This window comes from Hyperoodon ampullatus (genome assembly GCF_949752795.1).
Source record: "Hyperoodon ampullatus genome assembly, chromosome: 4".
Lineage (NCBI taxonomy): Eukaryota > Metazoa > Chordata > Mammalia > Artiodactyla > Ziphiidae > Hyperoodon > Hyperoodon ampullatus.
In genome coordinates this window covers 134,491,607-134,518,321 of record NC_136917.1, presented here as the reverse complement: position 1 = coordinate 134,518,321, position 26,715 = coordinate 134,491,607, and the positions used below count along the sequence as shown (strand labels likewise).

General features: G+C 36.9%; 1 protein-coding gene across 1 annotated transcript in view; it reads right to left on the bottom strand.

Annotated features, from left to right (window-relative positions):
- The window catches only part of ARL15 (ARF like GTPase 15), a gene marked incomplete at its 5' end in the record, with an annotated part of 422,400 nt that overhangs the window by 203,322 nt on the left and 192,363 nt on the right, over positions 1 to 26,715 (bottom strand). The window contains one exon of the mRNA XM_079703157.1: positions 19,972 to 20,180. Coding sequence (XP_079559283.1) covers positions 19,972 to 20,180 — 209 coding nt within the window. The remainder of the gene's footprint in view (positions 1 to 19,971; positions 20,181 to 26,715) is intronic.

The following is a 26,715-nucleotide window of genomic DNA, read 5'->3' as shown; positions in this document are numbered from 1 at the left end:
GTTTTTAGAGATGAAGACTGTTCCTCAAACATCAGGTTAGTAGAGAAATTTTAAGTTTGGAAATCTCCTAGAATGCTACAGAGCTCTACTCACATCTACACATGCGGTGAGGGAAGGTGGAACAAGGGGAGGATGAGGAAAGCTGAGATCCAGAGACTGTCTGCAGAGCATCTGTTCTAGCAACCCAGTTGTGGGCCTTCTCCTGGACCAGTAAAACTCCATCTGGTGCGGGAAGATAACTGTTCCCCAGGTGGTGTGTCCACCTGTCAACTGACAGTTGGGCGTGTGCCACTGAGAAGGGCAGACACAATTTGGCACAGGCTTTTGGAGCACTGTTTTAACTTGATGGCTAAGCAAGACTTGAGATAAAGAGATGAGGAAACAGAAAAAAAATGTGATGGGCACTGCTGGACCCAGGCATCAGCTAGGGAATCTGGGTCACGCCTAGAACAGGCGTCTGATGGGGTATGCCATGAAGGGCGGAGAGCCGCAGGGAACGGTGCCAGCCTCTGCCTTTCTGGGCTTGCCAGCCCTTGGCAGGGATTCTGGAAAACGAGACATCCCAAGTCAGACACATTTCCGTACATTCCTCTCCCTCCCCTGCCTCCAGCTACTTACATGTGGCTAATAGACAGACTACTGAAACTTAAAAAAAAAAAAAATAATAATAACACTAGAATATGGAATCAATGCATGTTTATCCCAGAACTTTTAGGGCTAAAACTAACATATGAGAGTCATCTCTTTGTGAAGCTTCATACTATATATTTATTCCAAGTGATGCCCAAAACCTATTTGGAATTCTTTTGACATTTGGCTTTAGAATCCTTGGCATATTCTTGTCAATACCTCCAGCAATGAAGATGTTTGGATCTAAAGAGTAAATTTTGCCTGGGACTATGTAAGCAGGTGCTCAGTACATACATACTGAATAAAAGAACAAATGGATGGATGAAACACACACTCATAGTACTTAGACAAACTGATAATTAAATAGATGACCAAGCAGGAATATTTTCTTAAAAAAACAAAACACGTATAAGGGCTTTCTTGTATGGCTCATATGCCAGAAGTCAGAAGACCAATTCAACAGAGGAGGCACTGTTGAAATAATAGAGCCTCTCATGGTAATCCTTGATGTAGAGAATATCAACCTCTTTGTCTCTGCATTATTCCTTAAAGGGAAGGTCGCTAAGGCACCAGACCACAGCAGAGTTTCTGCTCCCTTACTGGGCTGGCTTCCAGAGATGTCTTTGACCAGGTTTCAGACATAACCCTAATCCAGACGCTCTAAAGATCTTTATTCTGTTACATCTAATAATAACATGAATATTCAAATCTATTTTAAATAGGAAAATAAAATCCAAATTATACCATTTCAACTGTTATCACTTTTTCTGGCAACACAATACGTCATAAGTATTAAAAGTCTCTGTGCTTAGAAAGGAACAGCGGTCACACACACTGGGGTATTTTTTTGAAAGTCTTATTGCTTCATAATTATACCCCATACACATACATATTTATATAAATGTAGGGATATAAAGGAAGTATTCATAAAGGATGAGTGATGGACAAACACAAAGCCATGCTTTGATGTTAAAGATGCAGCCCTTTAGTGCTGAAAAGGACATGTAATTGAATTCTTGGTAATCACTGAGAATAGTGTCTATTGTTGAACGTGGAGCGCTCACAGAAGTCTGGTCTAGGGAGTTTGCTCCGTTCTAAGGTGAATTCTCCATAGCTCAACTCAAACATGAAAGACATCCTGGCATCGAGCCAAATGCCTGGGCCAGGGTGTTCTTTAGATTAAGACCAAACTAGCACCCGAAACCTGGCCTAACATGAACTGAAAACACTTGGGCAGCATTTGCCCCAGGGGAAGCCTGTCGTGGGGCCTCCTGACTCTTTTCCACACACTTTGGCACACGTTCAGCAACTCGGTATTTGATGGCTATCTTTCCCTAATAAAGAGCTGGGATTTACTGTAGGGGATGTTCTGATTCTCATAAACCAAAGACCAAAAGTGTGTGTGTGAAGGTCTCTAGTACAACATGCTTCCTACACATCCTCTACCCTTTAAAAGACTCATTTGAGGGATTTCCCTGGCAGTCCAGTGGTTAGAACTCTGCGCTTCCACTGCTGGGGGCCCAGGTTCAATCCCTGGTCAGGGAACTAAGATCCCACAAGCTGTGTGGCACGGCCAAAAAAATAAATTAAATTAAATTAGATTAAAGACTGATTTGGGTTATCCAACCTCTTCTGAAATAGGAAAGTGATTTCTGGAAATGTGCAAAAATGACTTAGTCTTTTAAGTATCAATATTACACAGCTAAGTGACTTCTCTATTGGAGGGAAGTTGGAAATATACCCTGATGAACATAAAGAGTCTGCTATAAAGACAGATTATTTTAAACATCAACTTACTATGGACACATATACACATACATTCAAAAAAATCTGCATCCTTAAGTGCAGATGTGTTTTCAGTGTGGTCTTAGAGGGAAGGTTTCTATACAGGGTTTAGTCTGTGAAACAATTAGTGAAACAGATGAAAGGCATTTCAGATGATTACCCTAGCGACACAATGCTTCTTCAAGACTTGGTGCATATATGCCATACAGGGCGAGCAGATACTTTTTTGACATTTACCACCTGCCTTAGCAAATGTCATACCAGTTAATCTTGATGTTCACCAAATTTCTGAGTTCCACCATGACTGGTCTTATAAGGTTTCTATTCAAAGCTCCTGAATAATTGCCACGTTTCTCCACTACATTAAACATACTTCCACTTCTTCAAGGGTAGAGAAGAAAAAAACAATTCTACTAAATCAATTTTGTCAGAAATATCTGAATTATGTTTTAACATGACAATATGAAACATTTTTAATTCAGGAATAAAACACTGAAATTCCCAGCAAATAAAATAACAGTAACAAACCAAAAAAAAAAAAAAAAAGTACCGGGGCACGTAATTCAGATGACTATTTTAAATAACAATTCCTATTTTCTCTTCAATATCCTAATAAAAATTGTCAAGCATTTTTAGGAATGCTGCATTATAATCATTTCTTACCATCATCTAGATCTCTCATTTTATCCATCTCTAAAAGTGATTTACTGTCACTACACTATAAAGAAAACAGTTTTGAAAACTGCCCACTTGGAACACTACACAATGTCAGGGATTTGGTCTGTATATTGATCACTATACAGTTTAGCCCATTACAGGCACTGAATAAATTTGTTTATCTGACAATATTTATAGCACCTGCTATGTTTGAAGGAGGTGTTCTAGGCACCCACAGATACATCAGTAATCAAAACAGAGATTCTTTCTCCCAGGGAATATCTGCTGACTCAATAAAAGGTAGCTTAGCAAGTTTCTTAACAAGAACATCAATGATTTCTGTAATAGAGATAGGGTGCAATGATATTATTCAAAGAAGACAACAGTGGTATAAAATTAAAACTCAGAATTCTTTTGAGAGCTAAGAAATATTTTCTAATGTGTTGTATCCTTCAGTGGGCCCACAGCATTTTATAGGATAGAGAGAAGTTAGGAATCTATTGCCACTGTGAGATCAGATGAGTTGATCTAAAATCCCAGCCTGTCTTTCCTCCATCACATGTCACTTGTGCGGTAGAAGTATTTAATAGGAGGTACCAAAAAAAGGAACTATTACCTAATGTAAACCTTTTCAACTCTTTTAGATGGTTATTTCTCATCTAAGCATATGAAGGGTTTCATTTAGAAAATGTATTGATCTCTCTAGAACAGTTAACGATTCCCAAAATATAACATGTTTTTATATTTCCACTCCTTTTCTTAACTTGTTCCTTCTGCTCCCAAAGACCCTTTTTGATCCTCCCTTCTCCTTCTTGTCTCTCATTTATAAAACTGAGGAGTATAAACACATGAATGAATGGAGCCTGAAAGCTGCTAGAGGTGGGTCACAGCCAGGAAAGCTTAGGGAGGAGGATGGGTGTTTGCAGAAATTGCTTTCAGTGTCATTCGTTCTCTAATGCAGTCTTGTGTTATTTCTAAAAACAAAGATGGACTGGACAGTAAGTTAAGCCCAAATCAGCAGGCTTTCTCCCCCCAAGTACTGGAATACAATAGTCACTTTGTTTCACAAACATATAAAAACATACTTGGCTTAGTTTCGTCAATATATTACTCTCATTCCAACTGAGCTCATTTGTAAAAAGGGCCCATCTGCAAATTGGCAGCTGGGGCCTATCCAAGTAGCAAGAAACATTCAAGAGAAAAAGTTGATTCAAGACTTCAAAGTGAAAAAAAGAAAATTAAGTTATATCTTAAAAATCAAATAAAATGTTTCTGTTTTTCATAAATTCAATGACAAGAGATTGTTGTGGTGACGTGAAAAGAGCAGATGAGTTGAAGTCCAAAGACTTGGGTTCAGGTCCCAAGCTGGATCTTGGGCAATTTATCACTTCATTTCTGGAACCCTCATTTATAAAATGGATAAGGAAGTAATATAACACCAGGCTTCCCCAGGACAGTTGAGAGAATTACCTGAGATAATGTATGTGAAACATACCTTGTACTACACACATGTTATTTCAAATGATTTCAGTCTCTCCTCTGTGATCCCATAATACTCCTTACATATTTCCATTGGCTCTTACCATGATATTGTAATGATTTGTTATATGTAGGTGACTCGAGGGAGGGGACCATAGTTTATTCATTTTTGTATCTCCTTGGACAGTATTTGGCCACACAGCAAGTGTGCAAAAAATACTGGTTGAGAGAATGAATACATTGTTGTTTTGTTAAATGACTAATGACATTTTTAAAAACTAAAATATGCTTCAAATTCTGAACAAAGATGGCTTTCATTTTTGGAAAACTTCCTTTTGCCAATTGTAGTTTCTACACATAGGTCTTCATATGCTCGTCACACTGTTAGGCTGAAATTTGGTCTATCTAATGTAACTTTTAACTGTATTTTGGGGGTTAATATACCCATTCCAAAGTCCTTTTGAATATGAGGGGAAATATTAAAAATTCAAAAAGATCACTTTTGGTTTCCTATAATAACATTTAAGCTGGCAGCATGTTCCAGGAACTTGGTTATTTTTTGATAAGTCATCTATTTTCTTTCATAAACAACAGTAAGCTGTAAAATATACCAGTTTAAGCTTGAGGTGGAGGAAAGAGAAATGTTGAAACCTAATTTAGCTTTCTCAATTAACAGTGACTGTACTCTATGGGGAGGACACACAAGCACGTGGACGCTTCCACGCACAGATGCACATCCGAGCAGACATGCAGGGACAAATTTCAGAGCTTCGTCCTGCTGTCAGGATGGGAATTCACCAAGGCACTCTTGCAGCATCTCCAAATGAAATGCATGGGCACATCATTAAGGGTCGAACACAGGGCATAAAAAGTGCAACGACTTGCTCTTCATTTGGCTTCTCTTTTACATCCAAGCTCATTGCACAAAGGTCCAACCATGACAGGGTGCTGAAAACTGGCAGCATTAAAAAAGAACCCAGAGTCACAGAATGATTTCATAAATATATGTAAGACTGAAGGAATGTGTGATGCTCCCCTGTTTGGTGCAGCTCAACGGTGGGTTAAAACCAACTTTGGAATGAATAGCTCTCAGAGATCTGAAAGCTTTCTAATACTGGGATTTTCAACTTTGTGATTTAACGACAACCCTGCTGTTGGCCTTTCCTGACCTGTTGTGAAGTAAATCAGGCAAACTAATGCGGGCTAACAAGTCTTTTTCACACTGTTCGATCACCCTGCCTCTCTTTTTCTCCGCAGACATGGCCTTTCTCCCACTCTGTCTGGCCATCCTCCTCAAAGCGCACAAAATGGCCACTGTAACCCTGCATTACTGTCATTAGATCACAGGTTAGTCAAGTGGAACTGGCTGGCCTTCCCAAAGGAGAGCTCTACTTCAAAAATCTGGCCATGTCAAATGAAGAAAAAAAAACCCTGAGCATGGGGTCACCCAGATCAATGATCAAAAGAAACGGAGAATGAAGTGGGGGAAGCACACCCTCCTTTTTGTTAAACACACACACAGGTCTGATTTATTATAAGGAATACAGAGATACGATGAGGTTTTCTCCTTATACACCCTGTTTTCATTTTTTTTATTAAGTAACTTGTTTCCATCAGGCCCTTCTGGTTGGTAAATGTGGGGCTTTGGGAAAGCCCACAAGGAATCCTTAAAATTTCCCCCAAAAGAAAACACACTCCAGGAAATCCCGTTTTTAGGAGGGCTCTTAAATAGGTCCAAAAACACTGAAAAGCCATAAAAGTAATGCAAAGTAATCCACCTTTAAGGCTTAAGAAGATTCTATTTAAATCTGAAAGTAAGAATTGGTGCGACGAACACTCTAAAATAATCCGAGTAACCTCTTGGGCCTTCAAAGAGAGGAAACAACAAGCCTGTCAATCACATCCTGAGAACACACCAAGTGACACACTATAAAAAGCAGATTTCTGGGCTTCTGTGGTGCCTGCCAGAAACCTAGAGATCTGCAGGTAGGTCCACAGCTAGTGCAAGCAACTCCCTTATTTTTATGCTTTGGCAAAGTATAACATTCTACATTTGCTTTTGTATTTTTTTGTTTTAAAGACAAAGCTACTAACTTAACAGTACTGCCAAACTGACGTATTAAAAAATTAAGGCAGAATGATCTATCTGGAACATCATCAAGAACAAGCTTTAGTATCAAATTGCACAAGGGAAAATCACTGAAGATTTGATCTTTCTGGTTTCATCACAGCAAAAGAGGAAAGGATGTTTTATTAGCTTAACAATTAAAAAAAAAGCAGTTTCTGACAAGAACTCTGTATATACGAAAGTAAAATAAATTAATTGCTTATAACTAATCTAACAAAAATTGTAAGGGTTGTATAAGGTCCTCATTGCTTCTTTGTTTTCCTTTCAGGTTTTTTTTTTTTTTTTTTGTATTTGTAATTTATTCTTTCAGTACCCTCAAAAAGCATATAAATATTTGTGCCTAGATGGACTGTTTTCTGTCTCATTTTTGTGTATCTGATGAGCACTGACGGGCCACTGTACCAGACACAGTTATAAGTGCCATTTAATCGTCATAACATCGCCGTCCGGAGGAGGGGAAGGAGCAATGATTAATACTGACTGAGCACTCTCTAGGGGCTCAGTCTTCGTTTAATCCTCACTGCTCGCTATGAGGTAAGTTCTAGGATTATCCCCATTTTACAGATGAGGAAGCAGACTTAAAGTATTGAGTATTTGCCGAATATGACTCAGCTAGTCAACAGTGAGCAGGATTTAAATCCAGATTCTGACCTCAGAGTCTTACTGTTCGTCATCTCCAAACCCAAAATGCCAAGTTAAATACACCTCAAGTTAAACATGTGTATGTCCTCTGACCCAGTAATTCCAATTTTACATTATATACTTGAGAAATGCTTGCAAAAATACAAAAGGAAACACATACAAAGAAAATCATCAACAACTTTGCTTATAATCTCAAAAATCTAGAAACAACCTAAAAGTTTATCAGTAAGAGAATGAATGAATAAAAACTACGGCACAGTCATGCCCTGGAACATAGACTCACTTCTGAAGAACTGAGGGCAAAGGCCTTTAAATGCATCTTTAATGATTTGTTTCTTTAAAGAAAAGCTCTGAAACAAATATGGTAAAAATATTAATATTTGCTAAATCTGGGTGTTGGGTGGATGAATTTTTCTGTTATATTATTTTCTGTACTTATCTGTAAGTTTGAAATTTTCTTTTTCTTTTTTTTTAATTTGTGGCTGCGTTGGGTCTTCGTTGCTGTGCACGGGCTTTCTCTAGTTGCGGTGAGTGGGAGCTACTCTTCATTGTGGTGCACGGGCTTCTCATTGCGGTGGCTTCTCTTTTTGTGGAGCACGGGCTTTAGGCATGCGGGCTTCAGTAGTTGTGGCACACGGGCTCAGTAGTTGTGGCACATGGGCTTAGATGCTCCGCAGCAGGTGGGATCTTCCCGGACCAGGGATCGAACCCGTGTCCCCTGCATTGGCAGGTGGATTCTTAACCACTGTGCCACCAGGGAAGTCCCTGTTTGAAATTTTCATAATTTAAATAATTTGAGTATGACTCCTTGGATACATATCTTCATAAAATCAAATATATCTTTCTAGTGTAATCAGAATTGGAGTTCTGCTAATTTGACTTAATAAACTGCTTAAAACTCATGGTAATAATCTAGAGAATGAACTACTAAAATTAATTTTCTTGAAATAATTGTAACATTTTACTGCTATTATATTAGAAGTACTAGCTTTAATATAATTACGCTCATTAATGTATAGTTCATATTTCATTATGTTAAACAAAATGCATTAGGTTGGTGTTTCTAACCTTTTGATATTCAAAGTTTTATAATAGTGTAGGCTGGCTGAAGGCTGAGAGTTATAGATTAGAGTGGAACAGGGCTCATGAGGAGTAAAGAGAATACTTTTCACTGTGTACATTTTTGTACCCTCTTAAAAGTATACTATGTGGGGGCTTCTCTGGTGGCGCAGTGGTTGAGAGTCCGCCTGCCGATGCAGGGGACACGGATTCGTGCCCCGGTCTGGGAGGATCCCACTTGCCGCGGAGTGGCTGGGCCCATGGGCCATGGCCGCTGAGCCTGCGCTCCGTAACAGGAGAGGCCACAACAGTGAGAGGCCCGCGTACCGCAAAAAAAAAAAAAAAAAAAAAGTATACTATGCGGTTTTATTAATTATTCAGATTATTAATTAAAATGGATTTTTAAAGATTATGTAATACTCCATGGAGATCCAAGTGAAAATGGTAGACATACATTTTCTATAGGATGTTAGTCATATAATCTTAATTGACAGAGAATGGGTCAAGTAATCTCAACTACAATTCCTTATAAACTTGTCCATATTCGTGTTCAAACTGAGCTGGAGAAGAGCTGTTGTTCTAAAAATAATTTCAGTGAAAGTAAATCCAGGAATTACAGCCATATCTCTTGCTTAAACATCTTAAAGATATGACATTTTTAATAGCACACATTTTTCAGTTCAGCTTTACTACGGCTAAAGAACCATATGACAAAATCTTGACTAACTAGAATCCAAACAAGAACAAGTAAACAAGTACTAAAGGAATTACAATTTTTATATTCCCTTTTTAACAGATGAAACTACAAAAACACAGATTTGTATCTAGTGTTTTACCAAAAAAAGCAATGTCTAGAGCCTCATATGGAGTTAGTGCAGATTCAACAAAATATTCTATACTTTGTGCATCAACACTGCTAGAACTAATGTTCTAAATAATTAAAGGGCATTGCACATTGAGAATCATTACAGAAAGATTGTATTTCCCTAGGGCAGAAAACTGTGCTGATAAAGTTTAAAAGACAAAAAAAAAAAAAGACAGAGAGAGCTTTCTGTAAAGTGTAAAAGAGATAGCTATATTAATAAAAATTTTCTGTTAACTATAATAGACTCAAGAAATCTAGTGATCTCATGTTAAAAGTCTGTTTTCCCTTTTCACCTAAAAAAAAAGAGCTTGTTTGTGTGTTAATATAAAAATCATTAAAAGCTATTATTAAGAAAAAACAGAAAGATATCAAAACTTGAGCTTTAAAGAAAAAACATCAGGTCAAGATAAAAATATGGAAATTCTGTATCATTTTTTATTGCTCCAAAACTGCAGAAACATGCATTTTTACACTTATGAATCTCTACCTACACATTTAAATAATTCAAATATTTAGACTTCACTTTCCAATAAGTTTGACAAGTACCATTTTAAATGAAACTATATTAGAACTGAGTAAAATGTAAATCTTTATATATAACAAGAAAGAAAAGTGTTCTTTCTAAAGAATTTATGTTTTTATGTTTTGGAAAATTGCGGCATTTGTCTGGGCATATGATCTGCTTTTGCATAACAATAACAACAGTATCGATGATACTACTTACTGCATATTGATTATACCTCTATCTCAAGATCTTTTTTGGTTTATTTTTAGAGGATCCCTCTAATGATTACTCAATCTTCTCAACGCAATGTGCTAGATCATGATGACAGAATATCTTTCTTTTATAGCACTGTTAACAATTGTAATCTTCAACCAGCTGTTCTCTAAGGATTCCCCTGCCAAGCTCTTATTTTCATTTCATTATTTCTTTGTTCTCCTGTCTAAGCTACACACAAGTTACCCAGATTTTCCACTCTGGCCCCTTTCAGTAAAGACTTGTTTTGGCTTGACAAATTATCAGTCATAGCTACAGTCTAAAAATAAATAATATATTACAAATTCCCCATGTTAAAATTATATCATTCTATGCAACATCCAAATTATTTCACAGTTCATACATAGAATCTTCTTCCCATAAGGCTCAACTGATTTTACTTATCATTTATGAAAACAATTCCAGTTATTTTATGGAGCTATTTACTGTCAAAACATTCTTTACAAGCATTCTTTTCAAGCTCCATAATCTTATTTCAGGTGTAGAATGAACTAAACTCAGTCAGTCTATACACACACTAATGAGTTCAGACACTTGAATACGTTTAATTGTAAGCCTAAATAAAACAAAATGAAATTCTACTTGAATCTTTTCCTTTACATACGAGTAGAAAACTTGTAGATGTTCTTTTTTTAAAATTTTTGGTCAAAGATTTATATGAAATTTGGATTTCAGAATTTCTAGTAAAGAAGTTAAAGACCTTAATAGGCCCAGTCTGGAAGGAACTATGCGTTGCCTGCAAACTGAGATGCTATTTTTATTCATTTGACTCTTGTAAGAACACCTTCTTGTTTGTACTGAAAGTCTGCACCTTACCTGCATTCGAACCACTAGATACCCCTTTTCTCAAGAAACGAATACTCAAAGTGGGTATGTAAATATTTAAATAAGAGAGTTGTGGCTGCATATGGAATTCTACATAAAGAGATATTACTAAAGAAAGAAAAAGAATGAGTCTAGACACCAGTGAACAAAAGGGAGAAGAGGTTCTATAGACAAATTACTCAGGTGCGGATGAGTTCATTTCTACCAGAGCCCAGGCTCATTGGAAGAGTGGCCACTTCTAAGCACCATTCAGTCTATTGTCTGTACCACTGCCCACGTCTAGTTCATTGTTTTCATCAAAGGCACTTGCAATTCATAGGTAAAGAAAAAAACTAAAGTGGCAAGGAGAAAATGCCTGTTTCTGAGCAGCAGAGTAGTCTATTCATCTCAACAGATGAAAGCAGGTATCTTTCATTACGTGTTTTTGTTCTTACAGGAGGAAGTCTAAAAATACATGATTTTCATATTTGTGCTACCACAGCCGAGCTTTTCAAAGTCACTGCCAGAAATGGACTGGTTTTCTTACCTGCTTTTCCCATGTTTTAAGTTAAGGATGTCTGCCTTATTATAAACCTTGCTGCTTCCCTAGACTTTCTGTAGTCTGGCTTCGCTGTGATTACTGGTCGAAACCTTTAATTACAGTATATAGTTTGTGCAGCTGCCTGGAAATTGGTCTCAGGGTCAGTGGCTCTTCCCGTTCCCCTCTTTCCATTCTTTTGAAGCAATATTGCTGAACTGGAGGCATTGTTCCAGCTTTTGGCTGTGCTCTGTCTGCTGCACACTATGAATAGCTTTGCAATCACTCTAGCAATTGGTTCTTCAAGTGCCTTTAGGTTGTCAATTGTAATTCATTGGCTCCAGGCACCTTTTCTCTTTTCATTCTCTTGAGGTCTTTTCTTATTTAATTTGCAATAATATTAGGGAATGTCTTCTTCAGACATGTCACTAATGTCTTTCTGATTATGAGGCTTGGTATACATGTGACTTTCATACATCTGCCTGTTAAAGTGTTTCACTACTTCTCTATGTCTGATATGTGATAACAATCTTTGCAGTATCTTGCAAGGAATTTAGCTTAATCTTGAAGTCTTCTTTATAAAGAATAATCTAAAGAATCTGCTGTAAAATACTCTCACTGGAGTTAATTTATGTAATTAGTTGTTATTTTTGTAACTTCCCAAAGGCGTAATTTTTCATTTTTGTAATAAGAATTAAGCTCTCATATTTTCTTCCTAGAATCATGCTCTATTTTTTTAGTACATACAAATTATAAATTTGAGCTCTTATACAACTGAGAAATAGTTAAGAAATAAAAGGTTCTGACTATTTAGAAATCAACGCCTATGTTTTTAGACCCTTTTCAGAAAACCTATCCTCAGACATCTCTTGAGAGATTATATAAATATTCAAACTATTCAAAATGAGTTCTGATGATTCTGCACTAGAGGAGTTTATTTTTCTTTAGAGAATAAACATATCTCTTGATCTATTTAGGAAACAAACAAACAAAAGACCTTTAGTGTATTAAGTCTCAAATCCTTAGTTCTGGATAAGACCCAGCAGATTAACCCCTCTCATTAGTTGTAGCCATCCCAGAGTAACCAAAGGTATTTTTAAGCAGACACTATGTAATAATAATAATTATAATAATGATCATAATGATAATAACTAACACTTATTGTGCTTTTTATCTTCAAAGCACCTTACTGGCATTAACTATGAGTCTATTTTCAAATAAATTTAACTCGACAAATGTTTTATTAACTTTGTAAGCTATGGAATGTGTAGTAACTGAGTTTCTTTGCAAATGAAATAAATAAATAAAACTAAGAACCAAGGAAATGATTCTGGAAACTTTTGCCTCAGAATCATTTGTTGCCTTTGCTGAATGAGAGTTAATCAAATACTTATTTTTACAAACTACAAAATTGAAATACAGATATAAAGGGTGAAGTTCACCAGTACAACCAATCAAATACATATTGCTTCAAATAACGAAGAAGTAAAATAATATTGTTTGGATAAAATCAAACTCTAACTGTATTAGTTATGGTTCATTATTGTAAAATATTTATAGGAAGAAAAACTGTTAAATGTAAGAATTATAAAAATCCTTCCAAGTTTCACAAATGTAATAAATACTTTTATTAGTTTACACAGCTAAATTTGTTTTTATTAACTTGAATACATTGCTTTAAAATCATCTCAATTATGTTCCCATAGAGTTTCACCATGTACCATACCAGTCTCCACATGAGAAATATAAACAGTAAAAGATAGTTTGTGATGCTAGCAAGTGAAATAAGCTCTATATGGTTAAAAGATAGGCAATTAATAAAAACATATTAAAATAATATTATTCAGGCAGGATGTCCTCACTTTTTATGAGGGACTTGGGAAGAAAATAGTAACCTGTTGCAAGCAAAGTCCTCAAGTGAACAAATATAAGTACATAAAAAGACATTAAAACAAACTTTTGTAAATATGGTAGTTAACAGATTGAAGCTTTTAAACACTATTAACATGGTTGGAGTAGTGAGGTTTCACAGAAGATGTGGTTCGTGAGCAATATTCAAAGGTCAGGGTTTGATGCAGAGGAAAAGGAAAATTTTTATATTCAAGGATGGAAATAGATGACTCATACTGAGTAAAAGGAGAGTAGGGAAATCTAGACAAAGCTGATGGCATTAAGCCAACAGGGAAGCATGTACAGAAAGACTCAGAGGTAGTACTCATTCAAACAACATATAGTGGGCACAGAGACATAAACCAACAAGAATTCCTGTCCTGCAAGTAGCTTGCAATCTTGAAGGGTAGACAGAAAAGTTAATAGGCAATTAATTCTAATCTTTATGATTAGGATAAGACCAGGATGCCTTGGGAAGTCACAAGGAGGGCATCTATCTCAGTCACTGGTATCCAGGAAAACTTCTTGCGACACATAAGCTTTAGGTGGTTTTCCTACGGCAACAGGAATAGTGAGTAGTAGATGAAATGACAGAGAAAAGAAAAGGGAATTCAATTCTCAAGCACATTAACCTGTTAAATCTGTGGTGTTTCATTTGATTCTAGAAGGAATTAGAAGATAACACTGATTTTTAATATGGGTATTGTGAAAAACAGAAAGGAAGTCTGTTCTTTCTGGTCTGTGTTGGGGGATAGGAAGGAAGGGAGGAAGGGAGGAGATGTGGGGATGTAAACAACCAGGGAATTCTGAAAAGTACTACAGGTGAGAGAGCTGGGCACTAAACTGTCTGGAGGAGGAAAGTAAGAATTGGAAGAAGTTCCAAAACTTGCCAGCTTTACATAAAATGAAGATATGCATGTGACTGAATAAAGGAAGAAAGTGGAAAGAAATGGGGGTTTTATAAAAGAACATAATGAATTCGTTTTGCGTATACACTTTATATTTTCAAATGTATTACTTTGTTATCCCACCTAAACAATTTTCTTGATAGAAGGGACCTTTCTTATGTAACATATCTGTTAATGGGAATTTCTTTAGTTTTCAGTGGGCAGGGCATATTCTCATCATATTGCCTGGTGGGTGCAAGAAACACAGGTATACAGGGTTCCCTAGGATGGTGAGATCAAGATGGCTAGATTTAGAATCAATGAAATCAAATATACAAATTAATTTTTTTTCAAGGAATGCATATAAAAAGAAAAAGCACATCAAAATGCAATAAAGGGACTTCCTGGTAGCACAGTGGTTAAGAATCTGCCTGCCAATGCAGGAGACACGGGTTCGAGCCCTGGTCTGGGAAGATCCCACATGCCTCAGAGCAACTATGCCCGTGTGCCACAACTACTGAGCCTGCACTCTAGGGCCCATGAGCCACAACTACTGAGCCTGCGTGCCACAACTACTGAAGCCCACGCACCTAGAGCCTGTGCTCCGCAACAAGAGATGCCACTGCAATGAGAAGCCCGTGCACCACAACGAAGAGTAGCCCCCGCTCACCGCAACTAGAGAAAGCCAGCGCGTAGCAACGAAGACCCAATGCAGCCATAAATAAATAAACAAACAAACAAACAAATAAGTAAGTAAGTAAGCAATAAATAAATAAAAAAATTTTTAAGTACAGTAAATAAAATATTCTGGCTGTTTCAAGTAGTCTCTAAAAGTTGCTCTATAATAATGACACTTTTGTAATTAACTATTGAAATGATTGCGATTTCAGCTTCTCCTGCAAGTGAGTAAACAGTTTCAAGAGATCACTGAGTCATTCAATGGAAAACTGACTTCCAAACGCTCTCATTGTTTCCCCAAGATTAAACTGTAACAGAATGGAGTACATCTGTAAGGAATGGACAAAAAATAAGTTGTATCTCTTATATCACTTTAGGATAAGTGTACATCCTATAAGGGAGTTTTCAAACTGCTCACACAATAGGTATGTACACTGTTCTATGTGAAATCGAATCACTATTCTAAAATGCTGCCAAGAAGGTCAAGATATTTGGAAGATTCTTAAGATTTAAAGTATATGACACTTTACAATGACTATACCACACACGCACACAAACACACACATTTCTCTCCATATACAGAAAGTAATATTAAATTAAGCTGAGATTTTATGTGATTTAAACACTGCTTTGCACTTCTAATAAAAGACTTGTCATGTAAAATCAGAGATGATATTCATTACTTCATAGAACTACCAGAAAAGAACAGCTCTCCTGTCAAGCAGCGTAAATATAGAAATTTTAAACTAGTGGATTATTTACAGACAAACAGTGTCCAAAAATTTCAATCTTGCAAAACTCTCTCTGACCCTTTGTAGGAAAGGGGAAAAGTACATGACGTAGAAATAATTATCTATAAACAAGAAGTAATTATATTTAAATGTAATAGTTAAATAACATAAAACATATATTAGCACCCTCTTCCAGAGAATGTCTAGACTAAAAAGTGAGAACTAGATAAACTATTCATGACATGGTGAATACTGAAAGTACTATTCAAAAAACATGAATATTGATAATCAGAACAAAACATGGTCTAAAAAAGTAATGTTTATATCATTACAGAAATACAAATACTCTTCTATTCTTCTCAAATAGAACACCACATTCAATGTACATCACAATAACGAACTAAATTACAATTGAGCAAAAACTGAGAAATGCCTGATTACAAATTTCAACTTTAATGCTGACATCCTAATTTACAAGCTGGATTTTCCTACGCTACAATTAATGAGCCATGGAACCAAATAGTGTCATCTGACCTTATAATTCTACTTCAAAATTCTGTTTCACAGTTTTCATCCTTTTTTACATTTTTTAAATTGAAGTACAGTGTATTTACAATGTTGTGTTAGCTTTCATATTTCTTAATATTGGCTTTAATATAAAATATTCAAGTTAACTCAGTATTTTTGATGTATTATTTCTGAAAAAGTTAAATACTTTTGGATTAAGGAGATGAATGAATATCAAATCAGATTAGATTGCTGAAAGGATAAACTATTTCTTTCATGTTGACAAAACGTGTTATTTTATAAGACATGGTAATGCCCAATAAAATGAGAATAAGATTTGAAAAAGCTAGGAGGTAAAAGAATCACAATCAGCAACTGTGTCGAGGGAAAACAGGATTACTTTTATTGGCTACTCTATCAACGTAACTTCTCATAAAATCCTCCTGATCTATTAAATAACTTCAGAACTGAAGTATGCTCTCCTATGGGAGCTGTAAAACAAATTAGATACAATTACAATTCAATACAAATAAAAAACCAACCTATTTACCCTTAAGATGATTCTTATTTTAGAAAGCTTTATCATTTATATTAGACCAGAATTTCCCCTAATGAATCAAGTGGGTCACTTGACATAATTATAGATTTTTATATTATGTTTTCTACAGAGGAAAATAGTTGATATGAGTAAATTCTGGGAAACTGTGGTAACTACACCTCCCTAAAGTGAATACAACAAACATCTGTTGCAAGAACTGCTTGGCTTTCAGACAGTATGTAAAGGGTGTTCTTCTTCCCAGTGTTTTGTTATTACGAAAAAAAAAAAAAAGGCTTATTTGTTAAAAAACATGTTTCTACTATCGAGTCTCAAGGCATAAAATCTTAAAATTCTGGTAAGTTAAACATAGGTCATTACCAGGTAGGTATATCACAGAAAGGGAAACTATGCAATGCACAAGACTCCACTTGCTTTCTAAAAGGGCAACAAAATAATTGGGCATGTTGCCCTCTGTCAGTGGGTTACATAGTAATTTTAACCACTGTTCCTATCCTACTTCTCAACACAAACCTAGCAAAATTCACATCATAGAGGAGGGAACTAAATACATAACTTCCTGATGATTTTCATCCTCTGTTGGAATCCAAGTGATAATTCAGCTTTCTCCTATAGATTTCACCGGCTCCTACCAGCTTCTAAGCTCAGTGGTAACCTGATATCCTCATTAAATGATAAATGAATTCTTAAAGTTTTACTCCAGTGACAGGATAAATAATTGCAAAATTTTTGCATAATGCATTAAACATAAAATGTAATAATTTCAATGGGAGGAGGGGAAGAATCAACGAGCCTCTATGCCTCGTCTTTTCTTAACTGCATCAAAGAATTGTTCTGTGCTTCTTGGTAAACTGAATGAATTTTCCCTGATTCTGAAAGAACAGAATTTTACCTAAAATTCACAGGTATTCTGCAGAGTAAAACACCATCTTTTTAGTATTTGGAAATTCCACAAAGTGCACACAAATGAGCAGGTACAAATGAATAAAAATGTTTATAAGCAACAGAGCAGCACACAGCACGTAATACCTTTAGGATCAGGAAAGAAAGTAATAAACAGATGACGACTTCTCAACATATTTCAAGTAACACGTAACTTTGCTCACTTCTCAATCTTCTGTCTCCTCTTCTACTCATGCCTACTCCCAACCATTCTGAGGTTACTATTTATAAAAAAGTTTAAGATTCCATTTTTATGCTAACAATAAGGTATAAACATTCTTAGGAGTACTACAGCAAAGCATCATAATAACTACACTGAGAAACCTCTGTTGTTCAAGGAATGGGGAAAATAGGAAGCTTCCATTTCTTTCTCTCCCAAATCCAAAGTAAGTTTAAGCACTTCATTATGTTTCGATAGGTTCAAGATCTACAATGGAATTTGTTCATGAATTCAATTAGGGCATTCTAAAATGTTAACATGCACCTGGAATAGTACGTGTTTATATAATCATAGGGAAAATGCTTTACATAGAGCAGTCCTCAAAATGGTATTTGCAAATTCCATCACAAGTCAAAATTTTGAGGAAAGTTAGTTTAAAATGGATATGAGTAAAAAGGAAAAGTCAAAGTCACATATGTTCCAGTATATACACGTTTAGAATAGTTTTCAAAGTATATCTATGATTACTCTACATTCACAACTTCTTCTTACTAAAAGATGAATCACAAAAAGACAGTTGCCTTTTCCTAGGAGAGACAGCCAGCCAACACCCACATGGCACACTCCAAAGCAATCAATTGTTAAAAGCTTCCTTTATTCAATGTAGCAGTCTTTAATTCCTATGGAGGATTACCATGAGTCATATATTAGGTTTAAAGAACACATTAGTTTCTTTTTTTGATGTCTATGGAAACATATGAACAGTTTCTTAAATTAAAAAGCAAAAAAAAATTATATTTTCCACAATGAATCTCAGAATACTAATGCATTTTCAGCAAAGCACCTTATAAACATAAACTAATCTAACATTCATAACTACCCATCATTTTCAGTATTATATCCATTTTACAGACAGAAAAACTGGTGCTAAGAAGTTAAAAGATGTACCTGAGGTCTTAAGAACAGATCAGGAAGGCACCCAATTACAATGCTGAAGATCTGCACATTGATGACTGTCTAAATAGATTTGTATTACTCTTTTTATCTTAATCACTTAATGTTATCCATAAGGTATTTCACAAAATCTAAAAAGGAAAAAGGTGCTAACTACTTAATTCTGAGTGAGGCAACTAAATATACACATAAGCTCTAAAGCTCTATTTAATAAGAAATCCTTGCCTTCTTTACGACTTTTCTAAAACAAATGACAATTCTCTATATACAGTACCTCCTACACTTCAAATTAATCCCACTCACTTCTCATTTTCAAAAAATCACATTATTCCCATTTTACAGGTGAGAAGACAGGCACAGGTACAAAGCTATTTGCCCATGGGTCCCACACAAAGTGGGAGAGAGTCTGGAGTTAGAACATGTTATGTCCTTGGCTCCTCATCCATTTTCAGACTAAAGGGCAATGTGGTTCCTATTATTCCGAAGTCACTAAAAGAAGCACACAATTTCTGAAGGGGGGGGGCATGGGGGAAGTAATGGAACATATCCTGAAAGTTACAGGCGTAAAGGAATACATCAAAAGTTTTGATTTCACTATTCTTAAGGTTAAAATTCACTATAATTTAAGTTTTGAAAGCTATTCACATATCTTATTACTTTAGTACCATGAATCAGAAACTCTGCTGAGACGCTGATTATCTGCCCAGAATTAGTCTCATGCTTTTATAGGAAAGATACAAGCTAAGAAATGAAATTAAATATGGAAGATAAAGAATGGGTCCATACTAAAAGGTATTTGCTGGCATGGAACTTGCAAGATAAGACATCAATTTTCAGCCTGGCTGATTACAGAATAGGACCCATTGCTTCTCGTCCACAGTGAGCATTTCAGAGGGACAAGAACACGACATTTGAGGGCAAGTGATGCATGGTAATACGCACGACGCATTCCTTGAAAAGAAGAATGAACTAAGTAAGCTGTCGAGGTAAAAAAAAAAAAAAAGTTAAATGACCAGACCTTTAGCCCTTTAAAATAAATGAGAAATATATTCCTATAAATCCTTTAACTTTTGCTAAACAGTTAAAAAAAAATCTATGGTCTCCAAGTGGGCTTAGGGGTGTGAATAATAATTTTTATCAGATTGATATAGGCTTTCTGTTTTCTAAAAAAACTTAGGTTTCATGTTGCAAAACAGTATAACCAGCATATCTCCAATTACAAGAATCTTTTCAGATTCCAACATGGCAGCAAAAGTCAACAAACAAGACAGACAAAGAGCTGTTGCCTTAATGAGACATACCTCTTGTACTGATCGAGCGGCTGGCTTGTCTTGATGATTGGCCAATATTAAAAACGGTAAAGTGCATAACTGTGGGTGCTGAAGAGCTGAGTGCAGTTCATTTCTAGCAGTCTCTAAATCATCTTCTGAAGAGGCACTGTCTAATACAAATATTACCCCTTGAGATCCTTGGTAGTAGCGGCTCCAGTATTTCCGGATATTATCAGCCCCTGTCAAAAACAAAACAAATTCTCTTTTCAAAAACAGCTTTCAGCAACTGAAAAATGTTCCCAACAGTAATTTCCTATTGGAAACCAATGCAGCTTTAAAAATTAAGTGCGGGGCTTCCCTGGTGGTGCAGTGGTTGAGAGTCCGCCTGCCTATGCAGGAGACACGGGTTTGTGCCCCGGTCCAGGAAGATCCCACATGCCGCGGAGCGGCTGGGCCCGTGAGCCATGGCCGCTGAGCCTGCACGTCCGGAGCCTGTGCTCCGCAATGGGAGAGGCCATAACGGTGAGAGGCCCGCGTACCGCAAAAACAAAACAAAAACAGAAACAAAAACAAAACAAAACAAAACAAAAAAAATTAAGTGCGGAGATCACAGATGATGAGAACAAAGGCATTAGAGCCAATGGGTGGATATGGCCTTGAAGGAGAACACTAAAGTTTAAGAGTCATTCTTCATGCCTTTCTTATCAAAATATGGAAGAAAGAATCAGGATAAGTATGTCTTAGACTTAAACACAAAAGAATGTTTTCAGATTTTGCTTAATAGTCCTGAAGAAACTACCCTCTCTACAGACTGAGTTTGAGCCTAACTCAGAGAGCAGCATAACCAAGCTGTTCACCAAGGGTTCTCTCCATACCATTAACATTATCTTGTTGACATTTTCTGAGAACTGCTTACACTGATCATTGTTTAATTTATCCAGAAAGTTAAAACTATTAGCACAATACCTTTATGTGTCAAAGTGCTAAAGTTTGTAATGATGTGAAATCTTGGCCTTTGGTACACCTGCATAACACCATCTGGCAATGAGCACACTCATGGCCTCAGTCTGATGGGATGTTCATGGAAAAAGATACTGAGATGCTCATTAGCCGGGGCCAAGTCTTATTCCTTGTCATATTTCCAATATCTAGCATAATGTACAAGTCAAAGTTTGATACAGGAATGAGGAAAATGAGGGAAGGAGGAAATGAAATTATACACTAATTAGGCTTCCAACTCTGAGGAAACTGGGGCCAAGAGAGGTGAAGTGACTAAGCTCCATTCATGTGTATAGCAAATCACAAACTTGAGATCTGTGTCTGAGTTAGTAGGCAACATGCCCAGGGAGGGCATGGGTATTTCCCATTACATCATGATGAATACTTCCTTTTCTCTGATTCATGAATAGCATGGGCAATTTTTGTGCATATGTGTGTATTGGTTGCGGGGGGGAACTTATATAACCAATACAAGTTATTGGTTACATAACAAAAATTAGATATCAAGGAATTTCACCAATTTAGGGCATATAATCAAGTTCTGACCACTCAAGAACTATATTTTAGGCATCTCTTGAACATCTAGCTCCTGTGGTGGATATACTGTGCTGAGTGTTAGGGATTCAGAGTAGAGACTGGAGTTGGTGTGCCAATTGTGTGTCTCTTCCCAACACTGTTCAGTGACATCATTTTGGTAGCTTGAAAATGGACAGGGTAGGAGTTATTTTCACCAAGAAAAAACAGCAAAAGCTATCTGTCAGGTCTTTTCTTCCCCTGGAGAGCCAATATACCACTAGATGACACTGAGAAGCTCATATTTTTCTGGGAGAAATAGAATAAAAAACAAAGATTATAATAAAGAGTAATAAAGCACTGTGATAAAGGAATTTATTAGGGTTCTCTGGGAACAAGGGATGAGGCATCTTATCCAGACTGGGCAAGTCTCTTACAAGAGTAATATCAACCAAACAACTACCATTTATTAAGAACTTCTACATTCCAGGCACAGAGCTAAGTATTTAAAAAAAATAGCTCATACAATTCTTACAACAATCCTAAGAGGGAGGTGTAATTGACTCAGGCTTTGAAACTTATTTTGAGATGCTAAAATCTGGGGTATTCATCAAAATACTATGAGAAATAACCAGGTATATAATAAGAACAAGGGCATTTGATGTTGAGCAACCTAAAATATGTAAAGACAGGGGATATGAGCAGGGTTAATGCCTATCAGGCAGGGTCCAACCAAGAAAACAAAACAAAGAGAGGAAATTTAAGCCAGAGATTATTTAATATAGGGAATTAGTTGCATAAGTGATGGTGGAACTAAGAAAACAATAGGGGCACTGAAATTAGCAACATCTTAGATCAGGTTCCCTACATGCAGAGCCTGAGACAGCATTTCTTACACACCTGAGTATAAACAGAGTGCTGTCAGAAGAAACAAGAGTGAAAGAAGCAAGCCAGAATGGGGGAAGGAGCTACACAAAGATATGGTTTCAGAAATCTAGCCTCAGTCTGATCCAATGAGCCGTTCTAGAACGTGGACTGAACCACGGAATTTGCCCCATCCAAAAGGCAAGGGGGCTGGGCTGTTATACCCCTGAACAGTCATTGGCTCTGAGCCACCCCTGGGGAACAGGAGAGGGGGCTGGGGCATGATCTCATAATCTCCCCAACATACTTGGTTGAGGCAATTACTGTCAGCCAAGGGCAGGCCTCTGGAGAAGGGTACAGGTGTGAGTCATTAGCAGCCAATACCCGCAGCAGCTGGGAGATGGATGCACTGGCCCAGTAAAGGAGATCTGGGTAGGGTACCAACAACATCTGCTACAGGCTACATCCAGACATTATCCATATGGGAGAGAAACATCCATAAGCTTGAAGAACAAAAGTAGGGACAGTGTTACCTGGTGGTAAATGTTTAAAATAACAAAAATGCTGTGTGCACATGTATCCATACACAGGCTTTTTATACATTTTACCTACATAAAGGATGTGTAGCACACAATTTTCATATAATAAGAATATATGCAACATGCTTTATCATAAATTCTATAGACCTCATTAGTGCTCACAGAATGCTTTCACTGATTTCGCCAAACTTTTGTATCCATAGCCAACCAGCAGTTGAGGTTGAACAACTCCAGTTCTGAAATAAATGTTGGTTGTGCTAAGTGTTTACATGTATTAAGTCACTGGCCCATGACAGTCTTATGAGGTAGGTACTTTTATCACTCTCATTTTATCAATAAGGAAATCAAGACACAAAACAATTACATAATGTGTCCAAGGCTAAGCAACTAGGAATATATTTAGGTCTACTGTGATTGAAATAGAAGGATCATCGACCAGAAAGGTGACAAAGCTAAATAAAGAACTCTACTACCACATAAGCCAAGAGGGGGAAAAAGGGAACCTGTTAGAATAAAAGGTACCTAAGTGCTTATATATATTAATGCTTAGAGTGGGAACCTGTCCAAGAACATTTCCCAACCAATTAATTCAATGAATAGTATTACTGTCTATTCTATACAAGTCACTGAGCTAGGACCGACAAGAAGCATTTAGAAAGCCATTATTCTTCTTAGCTCAAACCCTCAAAGCCTGTAAAGTAATGCTGATTACAATGAGGTCTGCAAATGTATGAGAGGAAAAAAACATGTCCATAGCATTGGAGGGTATCCAGGGAGTGAAGTATAGGAGAAGAATACTAGATGCATGATTTAATGGAACTTGTTCACTGGAAATATGTGGGACATACTGGAAATCCAACTTGTGAAGTCATCTTTCAACAAGAAACTATTTTCACCTGTCATATTTAGGAGTCCATAAGGAACCTAGTGAGATGAAATGACAGTCCCAGGACTGTGTTGGTGGATGAAACAAACCCAAATACCATAACTTTTTTAAATGCCCTGTATATGACATAATATATGAATATGTTATTAATATTGCAAAGACCTTTTTCTTTAATCTCCTGCTACACAGTCATCTGCCCAATCTTAGCATTTCTGACTTTCATCACAAGCAGTGAGCTTGGAATTGTAAGTTTCAGTTCAGCCTCACACACAACAGCTTTAGTGAGTAGCAGCCTCAACCCAGATCAGGGCTGAGGAAACCAGGAACAGGGTTGGGGGGGGTGGGATACAGCTGTTCAGTCCAGCTGAGTGGGCCTTAAGTTCACTCACCAACTTCAAATGAGAAATGAATGCGTCATCCACCCAGCTGCCAGGTGCTTTGAGAAGTGAGCCTAACGGGGGAAATTCGGAACACCTGTTTGATTGCCCACATCCCAGCATTCCTAACCTACAAACCAAATCCACACGGGGTAACACACACAGGACAGCATATCTAACAGCAGTCTGAGCCTGCTCTTATTCTAATGACTGGCAATTGTGTGCTCTGTGTCCCTGAAATTACAATTGTTATATAAAAAGGATAAATGCCAAACTCAAACCTGATCTATACTTTGTTCATTTAGATTAAAAATCAAAAGGGTGGTCTAAACAGTAGAGAGCTTGGGTGGAAGGCGCTGCCGAATGTCCTCATCACCCAAGATCTGAGATCTCCTTACTGAGGGTTGTAAGGAAGTCTTGGGAATCTAAGAGTTCATTCTGAGAGCCAATCAATTAGGATGGCCTGGTTCAAGGTACCACAACAAGAGCAGTGATGGAAGACAGGAGCATAATGTCCTCATTGGGCAGGTTCATTTCTATGGCACACCATGTACTTGTTAATTCATTAATTCATTCCTCTAATAGATATCTACTGAGCACCAGGCATCGTCTTAGGTGCTGGGACACAAGCAAACAAAACAAGACCAAACTTTCAGTCTTCGTAAGGCTTACATTCTTTGCCAGCAGAGCCAGTCTACCATTATAGAGGTTAAAAATGCCAGGTACTGGTATTCCCAGCCTCTGTCTCTTGCAGCATGGACATCTGATTCAGTTCTGGCGAAACAGGACTCAACAGAGTCTGCTGGGAGCTTTTGGAAAAGATTTTGCTCCTCATTAAAAAGATAGATGCCCAAAGGGAGCCGCCTCTTTCTTCTACTGTTTAGATTTCATTAGGTGATCAGGTGATGCTTTGAACAGTGTTAGCCTCCTAGCAACCTTAAAGGAGACATACCAACATATTGAGGACATCAGAACAGAAAGACAGAAAGAACCTGGGTCCTTGAGAACAGTGCTGAGCAGCAGAACTTATCCCCAGTTCTGTATTATAAGAACTCATTCTGTGAGCACAGTACATGCCAATTATTCAAGCCAATTTTAGAAGACTATTTTGTTATTTGCAGCCAAAAAGATGCTTAGTTCCCTCATGGTAAATTAATATGCTATGAATAAGTTCATTAAAAGAGTTGCTCTTTGGGATATGGGGAGGGGGAACGGTAAGCTGTGACAAAGTGAGAGAGTGGCATGGACATATATACACTACCAAACGTAAAATAGATAGCTAGTGGGAAGCAGCTGCATAGCACAGGGAGATCAGCTCGGTGCTCTGTGACCACCTAGAGGGGTGGGATAGGGAGGGTGGGAGGGAGATGCAAGAGGGAGGAGATATGGGGATATATGTATACATATAGCTGATTCACTTTGTTGTACAGCAGAAACTAATACAACATTGTAAAGCAATTATACTCCAATAAAGATGTTAAAAAAATGGGGTTTATCCCAGGAATGCAAGGATTCTTTGATATACACAAATCAATCAATGTGATACACCATATTAACAGATGGAAGAATAAAAACCATATGATCATCTCAATAGATGCAGAAAAAGCTTTTGACAAAATTCAACACCTATTTATGATAAAAAAACACCCTCCAGAAAGTAGGCATAGAGGGAACTTACCTCAACAAAATAAAGGCCATAAATGACAAACCCACAGCCAACATCATTCTCAATGGCAAAAAACTGAAACCATTTCCTCTAAGATCAGGAATAAGACAAGGTTGTCCACTCTCACCACTATTATTCAACACAATTTTGGAAGTTTTAGCCACAGCAATCAGAGAAGAAAAAGAAATAAAAGGAATCCAAATTGGAAGAGAAGAAGTAAAGCTGTCACCATTTGCTGTTGACATGATACTCTACATAGAGAATCCTAAAGATTCTACCAGAAAATGACTAGAGCTAATAAATGAATTTGGTAAAGTAGCAGGATACAAAATTAATGCACAGAAATCTCTTGCATTCCTATACACTAATGATGAAAACTCTGAAAGAGAAATTAAGGAAACACTCCCATTTATCACTGCAACAAAAAGAATAAAATACCTAGGAATAAACCTACCTAAGGAGACAAAAGACCTGTATGCAGAAAACTATAAGACACTGAAGAAAGAAATTAAAGACAATACAAACAGATGGAGACATATACCATGTTCTTGGATTGGAAGAATTAACATTGTGAAAATAACTATACTACCCAAAGCAAACTACAGGTTCAGTGCAATTCCTATCAAACTACCACTGGCATTTTTCACAGAACTGGAACAAAAAATTTCACTATTTGTATGGAAACACAAAAGACCCTGAATAGCCAAAGCAATCTTGAGAATGAAAAATGGAGCTGGAGGAATCAGGCTCCCTGACTTCAGACCATACTACAAAGCTACAGTAATCAAGACAGTATGGTACTGGCACAAAAACAGAAATATAGATCAATGGAACAGGACAGAAAGCCCAGAGATAAACCCACGCACATATGGTCACCTTATCATTGATAAAGGAGGCAGGAATGTACAGTGGAGAAAAGACAGCCTCTTC